We start from the raw sequence: 18,048 nt of genomic DNA, 5'->3' as shown, positions 1-18,048 counted from the left end.
TAATGTCTGAGGAACATCAAAGAAGTCCTAATCAATTAGGGATGGCAGGGACTCCGATGTCAGAAGTCTTACTTCTGAATGATTCTTCTCGCCTTCCACCCCATGCGGCCCCCTCCAGCGGTACCTTGGTAGAGATAGTGCCGTTGTTCTTGAGGATGAGAGGTAGTTTGTCTGAATGACCAAGAAGAAGCCTCTTAAATAGGAGCAGGGGGTTTCCATACTGGTTATGGAGAACTGGCCGCACGATGATCACTTGAGGGAGGTTCCCCTCTCCGACGATGTCAAACACGAGGCTTCGGTTCTTGGTCAGGTTGCTGCAGGAGACAGGGGGATGGGGCCTGTCAGCCTGGCATCGCAGGAATGACGTTTCATTGAGCGTGGCCTGTAGCCCTGCAGCAGGAGAGGCTTCAGGGGAGCTGGTACCTGGGTAAGCCATCCAAGGTAGCCTCGAAGATGCACTGGTAAGTCTGCATGGTCTGGGGGATGAAGGACACCGTGGCGAAGGCATGTGAACGACTGGCAATACACATCTTGTTGGGTTCCACTTCAAAGATGTCAGTGATGCGGGCAACGACCTGGTGAGTGGGGGTGGGGGGGGACAGAAACCAGTGTGTGTGTAACTAGCTACTTTGCATCGACACAGGGCTTGCTGCTTATCTCTGTTGCCTCCGCTGTGAAATCTCCCTCCTCTGAGCTCTGCAGTAAACATGTTCCATTGCCTGCGTAGTCACACCGTTGGGAGCAGCAGCCTAGATACTCTGGGACTTATCTCAGCAATAACTAGCCAGACTTGGCTACACCTGTGAGCTTTGACTCACGTGGATGAACTAATCCAGCTCTTAGCTAGCCATCCCTGACTGTCTGTTTCTCTGGACTAAATTAAGATGCCCGGAGACCTCTGGGGGTTGCTGAAGTGGAGCTGAAGTGGAAGCCAGACTAGGGAGTGGAACAGAGACAGCGGGAGTGAAAAACCCGTGGTCCCTGGAGGATGGACAGAGCCTCTACTGGTCTGCACATTAGATTCCAGGTGACAGTTCCAGTCCCACAGAGCTCTGGCTGCATGGTGCGTCCTGAGGGCTCTGACTCATTGCAGCGAACCTTTGTTTGGGCTGTCCTGAGTGGGTTTCTGCTCCTTGCAACTCCAAGAGCTTGACCTAGCACCTCCTGCACACTTGACCTGTTCCCGCAGTGTTTTGGAAAGACTATAGAACCCCAGGCATGGCCACAGAGGGATATTTTATTCTCATGAGAGGCAGGTGGATTTAAGACTGACCATTTCCTCTTGTTCTTAACCTGAGGGCACTAAGTTTTCTTTGTTCTTTCCATGGACAGTCTGCAAATTAGGGTAGGGGAGAACATATAATGTCTGCAGATCCCCTGTAAGAAACCTATCTTTGTTTAGAAATAAAGCTTCCCCAGCCAGATTGGTAGTGGCGCAGTGGATAGAGCATTGACCTGGGATGCTGAGGTCCCAGGTTCAAAATCCCGTGGTTGCCGACTTGAGCGTGGGCTCATCCAGCTCGAGCACGGGCTCACCAGCTTGAGTGTGGCGTCACCGGCTTGAGTGTGGGAACATGGTTGGTGGCTTGAGCCCAAGTTTGCTGGTTTGAGGAAAGGGTGACTGGTTCATCTGGAGCCCCCATCCCACCCCTGCCCCGCCCCGGGTCAAGGCACGTATGAGAAGCAATCAATGAACAACTAAGGTGCTGTGACTGTGAGTTAATGCTTCTCATCTCTCTCCCTTCCTGTCTGTCTTTCTCTCTCTCTCTCAAAAAAAAAAAAAAAAAAATCAGGCCTCCTAACTTTTTAATGTTTTTAGTATAAAATAGGAAGAAAGCTGTCTCTTTGTGTCTCCAGTGAGGTCAGAGAGTAAGGACTGGATGGCACCAGGGCTTGAAGGAAGTCCTATAAGAAATAGTCTCGGCCCTGGCCGGTTGGCTCAGCGGTAGAGCGTCGGCCTAGCGTGCGGAGGACCCGGGTTCGATTCCCGGCCAGGGCACATAGGAGAGGCGCCCATTTGCTTCTCCACCCCTCCGCCGCGCCTTCCTCTCTGTCTCTCTCTTCCCCTCCCGCGGCCAGGGCTCCCTTGGAGCAAGGATGGCCTGGGCGCTGGGGATGGCTCTGTGGCCTCTGCCCCAGGCGCTAGAGTGGCTCTGGTCGCAACATGGCGACACCCAGGAGGGTCGCAACATGGCGACGCCCAGGATGGGCAGAGCATCGCCCCCTGGTGGACAGAGCGTCGCCCCTGGTGGGCGTGCCGGGTGGATCCCGGTCGGGCGCATGCGGGAGTCTGTCTGACTGTCTCTCCCTGTTTCTAGCTTCAGAAAAATGCAAAAAAAAAAAAAAAACATGAAAAAAAAAAAAAAAAGAAATAGTCTCAAAGCCTGCCCCTCCGCAGTGGGTGACAGCCCCCTGCTCTGCATGTTCTAGTCTTGGCTCTGGGCTGGGCCTGCCCTCTGGGTGATCTCCCTGCCACCATCAGCCGTGTGAACAATGCCAGCTCTGGAGCACAAGGACCATCTGGGCCCAGATGCCACTTTTGGGCAGATAACTGAGCAGATGAGATAAGACTAGGTGGTATTTGTAACCCATCCGAATGGAAACCTGTCGACTCAGCCTTCCCTCCCAGCACCCTGAAGTTCCCATCCACTGTGAGGAAAGAGGACCTCAGCATGTCTGACTCAGAGCGGGATGCAGTTCCGGGTCTGGTGGGCTCTGAGAGGCACCTGTTATTTCCCATGTATGCAAATAAAGCTTGGCTTGAATCCTAGCCTAATATTTCTCGGCTCTGGGGCTTAGAGAAAGAATTTAGTTTTTCTGAACCTCAATTTCCCTAACTGTAAAATGGGGATAATAATACAAAGTCTGTGATACAAACTAGTTGTAAGGATGAAATGAGGCAATAAATGTAAATCATTTAGCATAGTGCCTAGCATACAATAGGGGCTCAATAAATGCTCATCATTTTGCCTTATCCTTATAACTTGACATTCCTCCAAATCGCCTTTACCAGATGACCGTGTGATTGGAGGCAGCCTGTCTGAGCGGGCGCTCATCTTGGCTCCCCCACAATGCCATGTCCAGTGTAGGCACACTGGGAATGTCTAATAGGTGAGTGAGTTGTTTATTCCTGTCAACCATGTATCACAGAGGTACCCAGAGGAGACACACACTGGGACAAATGCATGGCTCTTGGCCTAGGGAAATCTGCCCAGTTCCCTCCTATAACCTCCAGCAGGGCCTGAGTGCCAGCTAACCCCCACAGCTGTGTAGAGGCTCCAGAGCAGGGGTTACTAAGAGTCCTCTTCTCAGCTTCCTGCCAACCATGGGGGGCGGGGCCGAGTGGGGCTGCTTACCTTGTTGGAGATAGGCTTAACTACAATGTTGACATCACAGGCGATCTTCCCAATGTTGCTGATCTTGAATCGAGCCTTGGCCTGATGGCCCACTAGGACACTGCTGAAGATGAACTTGTTTTCATCCTCCACAAACAGCCCCCCGCTCCCTGTGATCTGCAGCACGTGGTACAGGTTGGTGCTGCTGCAGATCTGGTGCTCCTCAAATATCAAGGCATTGTTGTCAGTCACGAAGGCTGGGGAGTGGAGGGAAGACCGTGAGATGAGGCTGATGGCCGAGTTCCTACTTCTCTGATTCCTCATGTGGAGGTGTGGATTCAGACAGAGGACAGTCATAGGGGAGAGGTAGGGTGGGAGTGATGGGACATGTTCTAACTTCTTGGGGACCGCTCTTGTGGGTCACCAGGTCCCCCACTTTTCCTCCCAAAGTTAAGGCGGGGTAAGACCTAGGATCTGGGGTGGGACTAAAAAAGGAAAAAGCATTTGGCTGACTTTCGTGCAAGGCTGCAGGGGGACTAGAGCCAAAGCAAAAGTTCTCCGTGCTTCATCCGAGATCTTGCTGGGTTAAAATTATAGCATGCTCAGTCACTGACCCTTGTTCTGTATGTATATGCTGCCCACGGGGAGTGATCTGGCCCCTAGCAAGATTCTGTGTTCCTGGGACTTGTGCCATATCCCATTGCACCACGATTCCCAGAGAACATCAGTTATCTGAGAATCCAGGACCAAGCGCAGGAAGCACATCCTCTTCCTGGTGTGCAAACCTTGCAAGTCTTTAAGGAGAAACATGGCTGACGACACTAGTGAAAGTGCTAAGGACCCAAAGGTAGCAGCCCAGCTATGTTTGCTAGACATGTGCACGGGGGTGGGTGGTTACAGAGGAAGGTCTTTCAGTACCTGGCAGACAGGCTTCAGCCAGCAGGCTGTAAGGAATGCCAGCAGGATGGTCTCTTGGGTCTCGGTCAGAGATATCGATAGCCATAAACTCCTCACACCTTCCCACCGGGTCAGCCAGGCAGTCAACGGTGATGGCCTGCATCCCTCCGGGAGGGATGAAGCCAAACACAGGGTACACGGTGAACATGCCGTGGGTGAAGCGAACCTGCAGGAAACAGTATGACTGTGGGAGGGATGGAGGCAGGGTGGGTGGCAGGGTCTGAGCCGTTCCTCCAGAGTTATGAGGGACGGCTGGGGGTTCCCCAGAGGCTTTCTCTGGGCTCCGGCTCCTCTCCTGGAGGGAGGGAGGACCTGGGGGGCCTTCAGGGATGGCCTCTCTCAGTGCTTCTTTCTCAGCAAGGTCTCAGGTGAAGCACAGAGAGAATGTGCGCTTTGACCCATCGTGATTGAATGGGGGTTTTGGGGGACAGACGTGTTCTACGTCGTCGTGCGACACATTTCCAGGTGGGAATCTCCCTTCCATTCTGTTGTTGAGGTCCTGCATTAAATTTAGAATTTTGGGCCCTGGCTGGTTGGCTCAGTGGTAGAGCGCCAACCTGGCGTGCAGAAGTCCTGGGTTCGATTCCTGGCCAGGGCACACAGGAGAAGCGCCCTCCTTCTCCACCCCTCCCCCTCTCCTTCCTCTCTGTCTCTCTCTTCCCCTCCCGCAGCCGAGGCTCCATTGGAGCAAAGATGGCCCGGGTGCTGGGGATGGCTCCTTGGCCTCTGCCCCAGGCGCTGGAGTGGCTCTGGTCACAACAGAGCGACGCCCCGGAGGGGCAGAGCATCGCCCCCTGGTGGGCAGAGCGTCGCCCCCTGGTGGGCGTGCCGGGTGGATCCCGGTCGGGCGCATGCGGGAGTCTGTCTGACTGTCTCCCCGTTTCCAGCTTCAGAAAATTACAAAAAAAAAAAAAAAAATTAGAATTTTGGTTATTTATGTTTTCCAATTCCAAAGTTTCCATTTGGTTCTTCTTTATGTCTTCTCTTTCTTGCTGAGACTTCCTGTGTGGTTTCATTAGTTCCGAGTGTGTGATTACTCTGCAGCATTTTTACATCGGCTGCTTTAACAACTTTGTTCTCTGTCATCCCAGTGTAGGCATCTATTGATTGTCGATTTTCATTCAGTTTGAGATCTTCCTGGTTCTTGGTATGACAAGAGGGTTTCAGCTGCAACCTGGACATTTGTGGTAGTATAATTAGGAGACTCTGGACCTTGCCTTTGGCCAGGCTTTCTTTGACACCACTCTGGCTGGGGAAGTGCAAGGCACTGCCTTGTAACTTCCAGGAGGGGGTGGTAGTCCAGATTCCTTGCACAGACTTCTTACTGCCAGGCAAGGCTGTGAGTTCCAGCTTGCCACCAGTCCTCAACTGATACCTCCCTGGCAAGGAGGAGGAGGAGGAGGAAGCGGAGGAGGAGGAAGAGAAAGAGGAGAAGGAGGAGGAGAAGGAAGAGAAAGAGAAGGAGGAGGAGAAGGAGGAGGGAAAGGAAGAGGAGGAGGAAGACGAGGAGGAGGATGAGAAAGAGGAGAAGGAGGAGGAGGAGGAAGAGAAAGAGGAGGAGGAAGAGGAGGAGGAGGAGGAGAAGGAGGAAGAGGAGGAGGAGGAGGAAGAGGAGGAAGAGGAAGAGGAGGAAGAGAAGGAGGAGGAAGAGGAGGAGAAGAAGGAGGAAGAGGAGGAGGAGGAGGAAGAGGAGGAGGAGAAGGAGGAAGAGGAAAAGGAGAAGGAGGAGGAGGAGAAAGAGGTGGAGGAGGAGGAGGAGGGAGAAGAAGAGGAGGAGGAGGAGAAGGAGGAGGAGGAGGAAGGGGAGGAAGAGGAGGAAGGGGAGGAAGAGGAGGAAGAGGAGGCGTGCTTCCTTACTGTTCTGTTGATGCCATGGGGTAGGGAGCTCCCCTGGGGGTGGGGGAGTGAAGGAACATCTCATCACCACTGGGTTAAGGTGAAATTCCAGGCTCCTGTGTGGTGTCTCCACTAACAATGGTGGAGGTAGTGGTGGGTAATGGAAATCCTAGCTACCTATTGAGCATTCTCAGGACACCATTCTGGCAAGGAGCTGGTGCTTCTCATTACAGCCTGGACAGGGTGCAAGTCTTCCCACTGCCCTCTGCTAACAATGGTGCAGTGGATCACAGATCTTCTGTCATGTTTAACTGTAATACAACAGTTCTCTGAAGTTTTCTCTCTTGCTAGGCTGCTCTTTTCCTGGTCCTTTGGCTGGGGAAGCAGGCTTCAGTCAGAGGCTTTTTCAGTCTGTGCCTGATGGTATTTCTGGACTGCTGGCTCCTTCAGTGCCCAGAAGAGATATATGAGGCAAAAGGAACTCAGGGAACTCACTTCCATGAGCCTCACTGGGTCCCACGGACCTAGCTGGCCTGACTTTCCCCCCTCCACTTGTTTTATACACCATGTCCAAGGTTTTTAGCTGGACTTGATTGGGAAGAATAGAGACAAGACAAGGACACTATTCACAAAAATTAGGGGATCAGGAAACGTGCAGATACTCCAGAACTTTCAGCCTTTTGTATAGTGCATTTTCACCAATGAAATAAAAGTTGATTTTGCATCTCATTTGCATAATTGAACAACTTTCTTTGACTTGTCATTTGCTTTTCTGATGTTCTTGTTTAATAAAAAAAATTAAATGTTTCTTTTTTTATTGCTTCATATTCATTTTGAAATATCCCCTAATTTTTGTGAGCAGTATATATCTACTCTATCTTACAGAAATCTTTGAATTTCCTCTTATTTTAAGCCAGTCGAATTAGGCTTATGTTTCTTACAAACAAAAGACTGTTAATTAAAATACATATGAAGAGGTCCTGGCTGGTTGGCTCAGTGGTAGAGTTTCTGCCTGGCATGTGGAAGTCCTGTGTTCAATTCCCGGTCAGGGCACACAGTAGAAGCGCCCATCTGCTTCTCCACTCTTCCTCCTCTCCTTCCTCTCTATCTCTCTCTTCCCCTCCTGCAGCCAATGGAACAAAGTTTGCCCAGGTGCTGAGGATGGCTTCATGGCCTCTGCCTCAGGCGCTAGAATGGTTTGGCCTGCAATAGAGCAATGCCCCAGATAGGCAGAGCATTGCCCCCTGGTGGGCATGCCAGGTGGTCAGGCACATGCAGAAGTCTGTCTGACTGCCTCCCTGCTTCTAACTTAGGAAAAATACAATATATATATGGTCTGCCAGAAAGTTCTGTCCGTTTCTATCACAACAAGTTTCGACACGTAAGCACGTTTATTTGGCACATGTGTGCCTCTCTATTTTTATCACTTAATGTATACATACTGACATAGCAAATTAACTAAAACAAAGTTGATTCACATTAGTGTTATGTGTGAAGCGATAGTACCCATGGCTACTGATAAAGTTCATTTACGCCACTGTAACTTTTACGAATTTCAACAAGGAAGAAATGCTACAGAAGCATGTCTGTCGCATCCACCATATTCCCTGGACTTAGCACCCTCCGACTATCACTTGTTTTTGTCCTTACAAAATTTTTTGAAGGGCAAAAAATTCAAAAATGAAGAAGATATCAAACAAGCACTGGTTCAATTTTTCGTATCAAAAGATAAAACATTTTTCAAAAATGGGATATACAAATTGCCCTGATGCTGGCAAAGAATCATTAATAATAATGGCAATTATATTATTTAATAAAATTTATTGACGGTAAGAAAAATTTGTATTTTGTTTTATTCCAAAAATAGACAGAACTTTCCGGTAGACCTTATATACCATATATATATATATATATATAGATATAGATATTGATAGAGAGAGAGAGAGAGAGGAGAGAGTTGAAATTTAATTTTAAGGCAGTGAGGAGCCAATGAAGGTTTTAAAGCAGAAGAGGATATTCAAATTAAAAGTCATAACACCTTGTTTTAACGTGAAAGTGATACTTCACCATAACTATTTATTATTTCTGCCACAGTAGAGTCAAGTCCTGCTATCCTACAAAGGCATCTGTTGCAAGAACTAGTTGAAAGTGGCCTTACAGGGTTTCTGTGAACAAGGGAAAGGACACTCACCTGGCCAGTGACGTTTAATTCTTTCTGAACAGACTCAGAGAACTTGGTTGCTTTGGAAGTGCTGGCCTTGTAGAAACTCTCGCTTTCCCGGGACCTCGCATGCCTAATATGGCTGACTCTGATGGAAGAAGCAAGAGTACATATGCCTTTAGGTTAGGGTGGTGCATCAAATACCACCTGCCTGTCAGCTTGCTAGGTCCCTTCTCCTAGGAATGGGGGAAGAGCCCTTCTTTGTCTCAGAAGGCATTGGGGTAGCACAGTCAGCATTTATCATTAGCTAAACTCATTTAACAATTGTGAGAAGATTATGCAATAATTGTACTTATTACATGTGATTCATAAGGACATTGAACATTACTGTAAGAAAGTACTAATTTTTAAATGTTTTCTTGAGTTCATTAGAAGACAATGCCTAGAAATTATTTGTAGACATCAATTTTTTTTTAACCCAAAATGAAATGGCAAATAGATTAAATTCTGTCCTTTTTTTCTTCACACTTCTAGTCATGGTGCTTTTAGACTTAGTTTAAGCAATAGCATAAACACAGATTTTGGTAACTGTTCACTTCACTTGAAGCTAGTTTACTCAATAATTAGTTTGTCTAGAAGTTACTTCCCCCCAAATTTTCAAATGTATTTGAAGTGTAATCTTAAACTTTTGAGAGATTTATATATTTGAGCATTCACTTGCTTAATGACCAGAACAACTGAAGTTCTATCATTGTTTGAGTGTTTTGCATAAATCTGTGCATGCTAAAATGAAAAATAAATTAAAAACAATTTAAAGCAAAATATCATTATATAATATCTATAAATTAACATAATAAATTCCTATAAAATAAATTTAAAATTAGGTTAAAATGAAACATGGAAGAAAGAGGTTTTAGACAGTACAACCAAACATCTCTTAATACATTAAAACTTTGCTAAAATGAAAGAAGAGATCTCCACAAAAACATAAAACAATTACAAACAATGGGAAGATATCTGCATATCTGATTTAAACCAAATTTATTAGAAAGTCAATTTTAAATTAATAGAACAATTTTAATTAATTAGAAACTCAATTAATTAGAAAGCATGTGAAATCTAAAGTCAGAGATGTGGGTTCAGAACTGAGTTCTACTGGTGATTTCTTGCATAATCTTGGATGCGTCATTTTGTAATGATCCCACCCACAACAGGAAATTGGGTGAATTTAGATAAAATATATGAAAGCTCTTTGTAAACTATAAAGCACTAATTAACCAGGGAATGGCATGAGTTGAGCAAATGCTGGTCTTACACTTTCTTTTGTTGAATGGAGCTCTCCCCTGTCATCCTATAAAGGACATACTTGAAGTCAATAACACCTTGATTTTCTATGGTGAAGACGGTGCTTTTACGAGTGCCACAGATCAAAGCCCCAAAGTTCAGGATGGAGGAAGGGCTGATGTTGTATTTGGAGAACACTGCATTCACAGAAAACTTAATTGGGATGCTGGCGATGATTTCACGTCCTTCTGTGATATTGGGCTCAATGACCTAGAAAGGGAAGGATGGGGAAGACGTCAGCCACCGGCGTAGCTCCACAATTCATGTCCCATTTTCATCATTGACATGAAGCTAAGTTCACTTCATTTTCTTTACAGTATTGCATCAACAGTATTAGCAAATACTAACATAAAACTTATTATGTACCAGGCATGGGTTAACATAGACCAGCGCTTTTCAACCTGTTTCATCTCATGGCACACATAAACTAATTACTAAAATTCAGCAGCACACCAAAAATATGTTTTCTATTTTTGCAGATTTGACAAAAAAAACCCACACAGGTATAATTTGTGATTCATTCACACTGGATGTCTATTGTGTATTGACTTCTGTCATTTTTTAAAGCTCATTATTAAACTTTTTATTTATTTTCTTTTTCTTTCTTACTGAACTTATTGAGGTGACACTGGTTAACAAAATTATATAGGTTTCAGGTGCACAATTCCACAACACATCATCTGTTATGTTGTCATTTTTTAAATTTGACAATCTAAGGGAAAAGAAGTCAGTGCCCTTAAGTAGTCAGGTATTGCATGCATTAAAAATTCTTGCTGGGCCCTGGCCAGATGGCTCAGTGGTAGAGCATCGGCCTGGCGTACAGGAGTCCTGGGTTCGATTCCCGGCCAGGGCACACAGGAGAAGTGCCCATCTGCTTCTCCACCCCTCCCCCTCTCCTTCCTCTCTGTCTCTCTCTTCCCCTCCCGCAGCCAAGGCTCCATTGGAGCAAAGTTGGCCCGGGCGCTGAGGATGGCTCTATGGCCTCTGCCTCAGGCACTAGAATGGCCCTGGTTGCAACAGAGCAATGCCCCAGATGGGCAGAGCATCGCCCCCTGGTGGGCATGCCGGGTGGATCCCGGTTGGGCGCATGCGGGAGTCTGTCTGACTGCCTCCCCATTTCCAACTTCAGAAAAATACAAAAAAAAAAAAAAATTCTTGCAGCACACCAGTTGAAAATCTCTGACATAGACCAGCTTGGCTCCTGTATTCACTTCCCCACTTTTCCTTTGCACTCGAGGACTAAACTCAGCTTCCTTGCCTCTGGTGCTCCCCAAAGACCAGCACCCACATTTCTTCTCTGGTGCTCTCAATTTCTGATGACTTTGCATACCTCTCACGTGACCTACCTGTGTTTGCTAGTTGGGTTCCAAACCCTGGTGCATCCTCTCTGGTTCCACCCAGGCCAGCCCTCTTTTTCCCCCTTGAAGTGTGGGTTAGAACATGTACTCTTCTTTTTAACACGAGCCTTACAGCCCTGCCAGAGCCCTCCCTTTGAGCTCCCCTACCTGACAACGCAGGACGGGCTGGTGCTCTATCTTCACTTCCTTTTTGGTATGGAATATCACCTGGACATTTGTGGGCTTTTCTGTTGTGGTCAGTGACCCTTTCTTGGGTTGGAATGAGACCATAGACTTTATATTGCTCACTGGACTCCCTACAGGGTCCACATAAAAGCTGAAAGACAAGAATAAAGGTCAGTGTAAGTCATTATTCGGGGAACCCAAGATACTGGAGAGGAGACTCTAGACTGCTAAGTGCCTGCCATGTCTCTGGGTGTTTAACTACTGTGCCTAGCAGAGTCCACTGTGCGTTGTACCCTGTGACCAGCCCTCCTTAGCCTGGACTCACTGGGCCAGGGATCGATGCTTGAGGCAAAGACAGCCATCTCTAGCCTATGGTCAAGTGCTGTCCTTGCAGAAGATCTCTGTCCAGCAGGGACACTTGAGGCTGGGTAAGGATCAACTACAGAGGGTCCTCAGGTTCCAACACAGTTCTATTTCTACGACAGTGACGTAACCCGAATTTTGTGTAAGTCAAAACACACCCTAGCCTAAGTCACTTACTTATTTTAACACAGTTGTAAAATCATAATCAAGAACATAAAAACACAACTAAGCCACACACAAAAAAAGGAAAAGGACGTAAACATGCTGTACTGTATACTGCACTGTAGTAACAGGAAAAAAAATGACAAAAAATGAGTGTGAAAAAAAATTCCTTCAATTTTTTAAAGTTTTTATGGGAGTGAGCGTTGTAAACTTGAAACGTTATATGCTGAGACTGTTGTGACCTGAGGACCCCAGTACATTAATTCATCTCTCCCTCCCTCCCTCCCTCCCTCCCTCCCTCCCTCCCTCCCTCCCTCCCTCCCTCCCTCCCTCTCCTCTCTGAGACTGAATGCAGCACACACAGAAGGAACAGGGAGGCAGAAGACAGGGGATCTAAGAAAGAAGAGAAAGCAGGGGGCAGAAGCCATACAACAGAGACACTCAGAAAGGGAGGTCATGGCCCAGTGGGGGTGAGGTGAGACACCATGAGAATGACAGGGGGACTGGAGAAGGAGCAGGAACTTAAACTGAGCTGGGACACCTGGAGTTGCTGTGGGGACCCGAATGTCATCCCCAGCCCCAGGAAACCTGGGCAACCACTGCTACATGCAGGGTGCCTACGCTTCCTCCTCTCCCTGCACAAACCCCTCATCACCGGCTCCAACCGAGAGGGACTTCCATGCAACTTAAGAGCAGAGCTGATGTCCTGCCATAATCTGAAACCAAATTCACAAAAAGGTACAACTGCATTCGGCATAAATTCTTAAATGTCAGCGGCTTTCTTCTAGTGGTTTTTTTTTTTTTTAAACAATTTTATTTATTTATTTCGGAGAGAGGAGAGAGAGAGAAGGGGGGGGGGGGGAGCAGGAAGCATCAACTTCTAGTAGCTTCTCGTATGTGCCTTGACCAGGCAAGCCTGGGGTTGCAAACCCATGACCTCAGCATTCCAAGTCAACGCTTTATCCACTGCACCATCACAGGCCAGGCTATTCTAGGTTAGTTAAGCTTTTATTTATATTTATTTCAATACACAGTTCTAACTAATGGTAGTATTGTGATGGGACCTAATTTTAGCATTCTCTGAGCTGAAATAAAACGAACATGAATACACTGCAATTCTTCCAGGTCTGCAAGGGGGAACGTCCTTTTATCAACTGTGAATTCTTCTGGGGGAAGGAAGATCTTTCATAGAAATCGTTTGGCCATGGGTGCCAGCACTGTCACTGAGGGTCGTGTGACCCTGCCTGAATGACCTGCTCCCTCCCTCTACCTGGTCCCACCCCTTCCTCTCTGAGGAAACTCCCTTATTCCGTGTTTCATTTTTAATCTCAAGAGATGAGCACAAGCTGTACCTTTATTCCACCGGGCTGCCATTTGGAAAGCATAACACAGGGGTTCTTAAAATTGAAAAAGAAAATGGAAACATCGCTGCTTCACATGAAGTCTTATGTAGAATGCCAAGTTGTGAAACAGAGAAACTGAAGGAGGGCAGGAGTCCCCCTCCCCCTCCAGGCTCTCCTTCCATCCCAGGATCTCCTCCTCCTCACACCTCTCCCAATCAGCCTCTTCCCCCACCCCCAGACCTGCAGCTCAGGTGCATTCAGTCGGCTCTTATGGGTCCATAAAGGCACAGAGTTGAAAGCAGTGTGAGAATCTCTGCTCTCTTAGCAGCTGGAGTTCCATTCATTGAAACCCGGAGAGGTTGAAAGCAGAGATAGTTCTTAAGATTTTAAGATTTCCTCAATTATTCCGCCCCCCCCCCTTTTTTTGGTGACAGATAGGGATAGACCGACAGGAAGGGAGAGAGACAAGAAACATCAATTCTTCATTGCGGCACCTTAGTTGTTCATTGATTGCTTTCTCATATGTGCTTTGACCGGGGGCTCCAGCAGACCGAGCAACCCCTTGCTCCAGCCAGCAATCTTGGGCTCAAGCTGGTGAGCCTTGCTCGAACCAGATGAGTCCGCTCTCAAGCTGGCGACCTCGGGGTTTCAAACTTGGTTCCTCCATGTCCTAGTCTGATGCTCTATCCACTGCGCCACCACCTGGTCAGGCTCTCAATTACTCTTTTTCTCTCCCAGACACATTCTTCTGATGCGAGCAGATGCAGATGACCACGGCCCAGTGGTTTTCAGGTTACCTGTACATGATCTCATATTTCCCACGGTTCTTCAGTAGCAGGGGCTGCTTCACCTCCTCCATGACCTTCACAATCCCAAAATCGATGCCTCCGTCAGTTCCTGCGGAGGCCAGGGGCAGAAGGTTGGGAGAGATGAGTGGGTGTGGAGCAAGATGCAGGGGAACGTCCCACTGAAGTTCACATGGAAAATCCATGATGACAATCTCAGAGAATTTATTTTCTGAAAACACCATGGTTAGAAAAACCTCTTGGAATTGCACCTTAGAGAAGAACAGACACTGCTCTTGCGCCCAGTTTAACGGGGTGGCTCCCCCTGGCTTCCGTCTTAGGAACACCGTCCTTTTTATGTCTCCCACTAGCTTAGACTTCCAGTATTTAAAAACATTTTTTGCATCAAGTGTATACTATACAGAGTTGGCATATAACATATAAATTTGTATCACTTTACTTAGCATTGCATCATAAGCATTTCTATACATAATTAAAAAGTCCTCATCAAGGTGATATTAATGGCTGCATAATACATCATGGTATGGCTGTTCCATAATTTACAATATTATTCTTACAATAATATTCCACTATTGATAGACATTTAAGTTATTTCCAATCTTCCATTAGTATAAATAATGCTGTCGTAAATATCTTTGCACTTTAGACTAATGATATGTAGGCAAACATGTAGCTCTAACGTTCTGTGAATCTTGCTGAGGAGGTGAGCGATCAGAGAAAGGAGGGGTAATGGGAAAGTGCATGCATGCTCACGGGAGCATCTAACCTGGGTGGTCGGGCAATGTGGTGGCAGAATAATGCTGTCCCTGCCCCAAAGATATGCTAATCACAACTCCTGGAACCTGTCAATATGCTAGTTTACGTAGCAATGGGGAATAAGGTATCAGATGGAATTTGGGTCGCTTATCATCTGACTTGAATATTAAGGAGATTATCCTGGATTCTCTGAAGGGCCCAATGTAACCATAAGAATCCTTAAAAGGAGAAGAGGGAGATAAAAATGGGAGAATCAGACAGATGGCAGCATGGGAAGGGCTTGACCCAACATTCCTGGTTTTGAAGATGGAAGATGGGGCCATGAGCCAAGGAATGTGGGTGGCTTCTAGAAACTAGAAAAGGCAAGGAAATGGATTCTTGCCCAGAGTTTCTGGAAAGGAAATGCAGCCCTGCCAACCCCTTCATTTTAGTCCAGGGACATCCCTTTTGGATTTTCTGATTGGTGCAACTGTAAGATAATACATTTCTATTGTTTTAAGCCACAGAGTTTGTGGTAATTTGTTACAGTAGTGATAGAAAACTAATCCAGGCAGGAAGATAGGTACTCACTCTCAGATGACTGTTCAGAAAAGAGCTCTGTGAATTTTATAGTCATGGTCCCTCCCCCACTGTCACCTCCAGTGGGAGAAATTGAGATTCCTAGTAATGTGGCAGTCATCACTCTGAGGCCTGCATTACTATTTACTGAAATTAAATTACTATTCCTCCCCCAACAACCATTAGTCTTGCTCTTTACAAGGACTATACTACGCTAAAAGATGTGACTTCTAAACACCCTTTCCTTGAAGGGCTCAACAGACCTTTGGGGAAGATGATGTCCACGGCAACATCGTAGGCCTCTGCAGTGACCAGGATGTTTTCAATCTGAACAACGCCAACCAGATTGCCTGGGTCTAAAACCTGTCGGGTGAGAGAAAAAGTTTCAGTAAAAGCAAGAACCACAAGGTGCTTCGAGCCTGAACTGCGTAACATACAGTGGCAATCATGAAGGAGATGTGACAGGAATACTTCTGCAATGTAGTCAACTTTTGTGTTTGAGCATTTGGTGGGATTAGTGTTCTTCATAACACCCTTTGGGGGAATGCTGGAGTAGACCATCAACCTAACAGACTGCATTTTCTGTCTTGTCCAATTACTGGGTTTAATTTATTTGCAGGATTGTTGTGACCTTACTGAAGTTTGGGCTGCAAGTATACATTACAGAAAAGTATTCTTTAGAACTTTTAAATAAAATACACCTGAAAAGCATTCTTCTGATGGTGGAAGTGGAAACCTTGTATATTCTTTATCATCTTTGCTCTACTAATTTTATGAATCTGAATTGTTCTGTTCTTTGTTTCTGGCTCAATATATGGGAAAGTGCTAGATTTTTCATATAAAATAAGTGTTTAATATTTTTCTTTTGGAAATTTCAAATGCTTTATTTGCATGAACATTGCTACTATTAAAGTTGGGGGAAAAAAGCAAGACCTGCTAGGCTCAAGTTGCTCACTGTCCCCTTCTGTTGTCATCCCTGGTGATAAATCCTCCTTGATTATCCCGAGAAACATCTGAACTGGTGTCAGCTGTCAGTTGGACACAACTGTGGACCCATGAGACTAATGAGAGGGCAATAAAGGGTCCGTTTGTCCAGGTACAGGGCAGTGGGTACAGCTCTCTTGCATCTGCCTGGGGAGCACCTGCCTCTCTTCTAAAGCCTCAAGTTGAAAACTGAAGTCACCACTCCCCATTACTTGTGCTTTGGGTGCCAAGACGGAAATGTCACCAAACTCAAGTTTTAACTCAGGAGTTTCCATCTTTTTTTTTTTTTTCTTTAGTGAGGGGGAGGGGGAGTAGGGGGACAGACAAGGACAGGCAGACAGGAAGGGAGAGAGTCCATTTTTTATTGCGGCATGTTAGTTGTTCATTGATTGCTTCTCAGATGTGCCTTGACTGGGAGGGGGAGCTCCAGATGAGCCAGTGATCCCTTGCTCAAGCCAGCGACCCCATGCTCAAGCCAGCAACCTTGGGTTTCAGGCCAGCGACCTTTGGGCTCATGTCTATGATCCCATGCTCAAGCCAGTGACCTTGGGGTTTTGAACCTGGGTTCTCTGCATCCCAGGCCTATGCTCTATCCACTCACTGCACTACCACTTGGTCAGGCTCCGTCTTTTCTTTCACCAAGCGTTTTGCCAATGTCTCAGGACAAACTGAAGCCACTTCAGTTTTGCCTTCTTCCTTTTGCTGCCTACCTTCTGGCAGAGATGACAAGAACAAGGGCTGATAGGTAGCAGGAAGGAAAAATGGGATAAAGAACTTGAATTATCAGTTCCTGAGTTTAAACAGTACTTTCCTACTGACAGGTACCAAGTACCTGGAGCATTCTATTAATATTTCCTTTGCTTCCCCACTTGTGGGGAGTGGTTTACATTTTGTAATTGAAAAAAATAGGGAGGATAATTTAAGGGCTACACAAATTAAAAAAAAAATGAGTTCACCAGACAAAGCATTTCCTCATGGAGATATGGAAGGAACATAATCTGGGGAGGGAAGTCCTAGACCACTTTGGCGAGCCTGAGGGGAGACCCACTGTGTCTTATTTGGTGGAACACACAGGAATACGACATGAGTTGTTAAAATACAGAACAGTTTCCATACCAGTCAGTGAACCACTGTCACAGTGACTTTTCCCCTTGCTTCCTGCCTCCTCCCCCCGCCCGCACCATGGGGAATACCAGGCTTCCCATGATCCAGCAACTAAAGGATGAAGTCAGCACAGTTGGGAGCCTGCACTTGCCATGTGGCCTGGTTCACTGGACAGAGATCTGTGTTTGTGTGGAGACAGGTGTTAAAAATGTTGACTATCGCCTGGTCTGTGGTGGCGCAGTGGATAGAGCATCGATCTGAAACACTGAGGTTCCTGGTTTGAAATCCTGGGCTTGCCCAGTCCAGGCACATACAAGACGCAATAAACACTTATCTTAAAAAAAAAATGTTGACTATCAACTCTGGGTTCATATACATTTGTGGATTGAATAAATCTATCAATATATGTTTTCAGCTATTTGAAGGACTGTCACGGGTAGGGAATAAGAGAGATTAGATCCCTTGACTGTTTCCAAAAGGTAGAGACAGGATTAATGTGCATATAGATTACAGGAAGGAATCTGAACTCAACCTAAGGGAGAATTAACAGTCAGACCTGTTCAAAGGAAGATCAGGATGCTTGAAGTGTTGGTAAGGTTTTTGTCCCTGGAGGTATTCAAGGAGAACCTTGCTGCAGAACTGATTCAAGCATCATAACTCAATGGCATTTGTTCATCCATTCATTCAACAGATACACTGAGTACCTTCAACATTCAGAACTGTGCTAGACATGTTGGGATATGTTGGGGTAGTGGGTTGAATCATGGCCCCCCAAAAAGGTACATCCATGTCTGAATCCTTGAAATCTGTGAATGT

At 46.4% G+C, this 18,048-nt stretch overlaps 1 protein-coding gene across 2 annotated transcripts in view; it reads right to left on the bottom strand.

Annotated features, from left to right (window-relative positions):
- Positions 1-18,048, bottom strand: part of HYDIN (HYDIN axonemal central pair apparatus protein) — a 365,754-nt gene that overhangs the window by 42,354 nt on the left and 305,352 nt on the right. For both annotated transcript variants that reach the window (XM_066243172.1, XM_066243173.1), the window contains exons 53-61: positions 15,408-15,507; positions 13,822-13,921; positions 11,139-11,307; positions 9,605-9,843; positions 8,320-8,437; positions 4,254-4,458; positions 3,357-3,592; positions 424-575; positions 125-314 (exon numbers count right to left, since the gene is read on the bottom strand). In XM_066243172.1, the coding sequence (XP_066099269.1) occupies positions 125-314; positions 424-575; positions 3,357-3,592; positions 4,254-4,458; positions 8,320-8,437; positions 9,605-9,843; positions 11,139-11,307; positions 13,822-13,921; positions 15,408-15,507 (1,509 nt within the window). The remainder of the gene's footprint in view (positions 1-124; positions 315-423; positions 576-3,356; positions 3,593-4,253; positions 4,459-8,319; positions 8,438-9,604; positions 9,844-11,138; positions 11,308-13,821; positions 13,922-15,407; positions 15,508-18,048) is intronic.

This window comes from Saccopteryx bilineata, chromosome 9 (assembly GCF_036850765.1).
Source record: "Saccopteryx bilineata isolate mSacBil1 chromosome 9, mSacBil1_pri_phased_curated, whole genome shotgun sequence".
Taxonomy (NCBI): Eukaryota; Metazoa; Chordata; class Mammalia; order Chiroptera; family Emballonuridae; genus Saccopteryx; species Saccopteryx bilineata.
The sequence above is the reverse complement of the archived record's forward strand: the minus strand, read 5'-3'. Positions and strand labels throughout refer to the sequence as shown.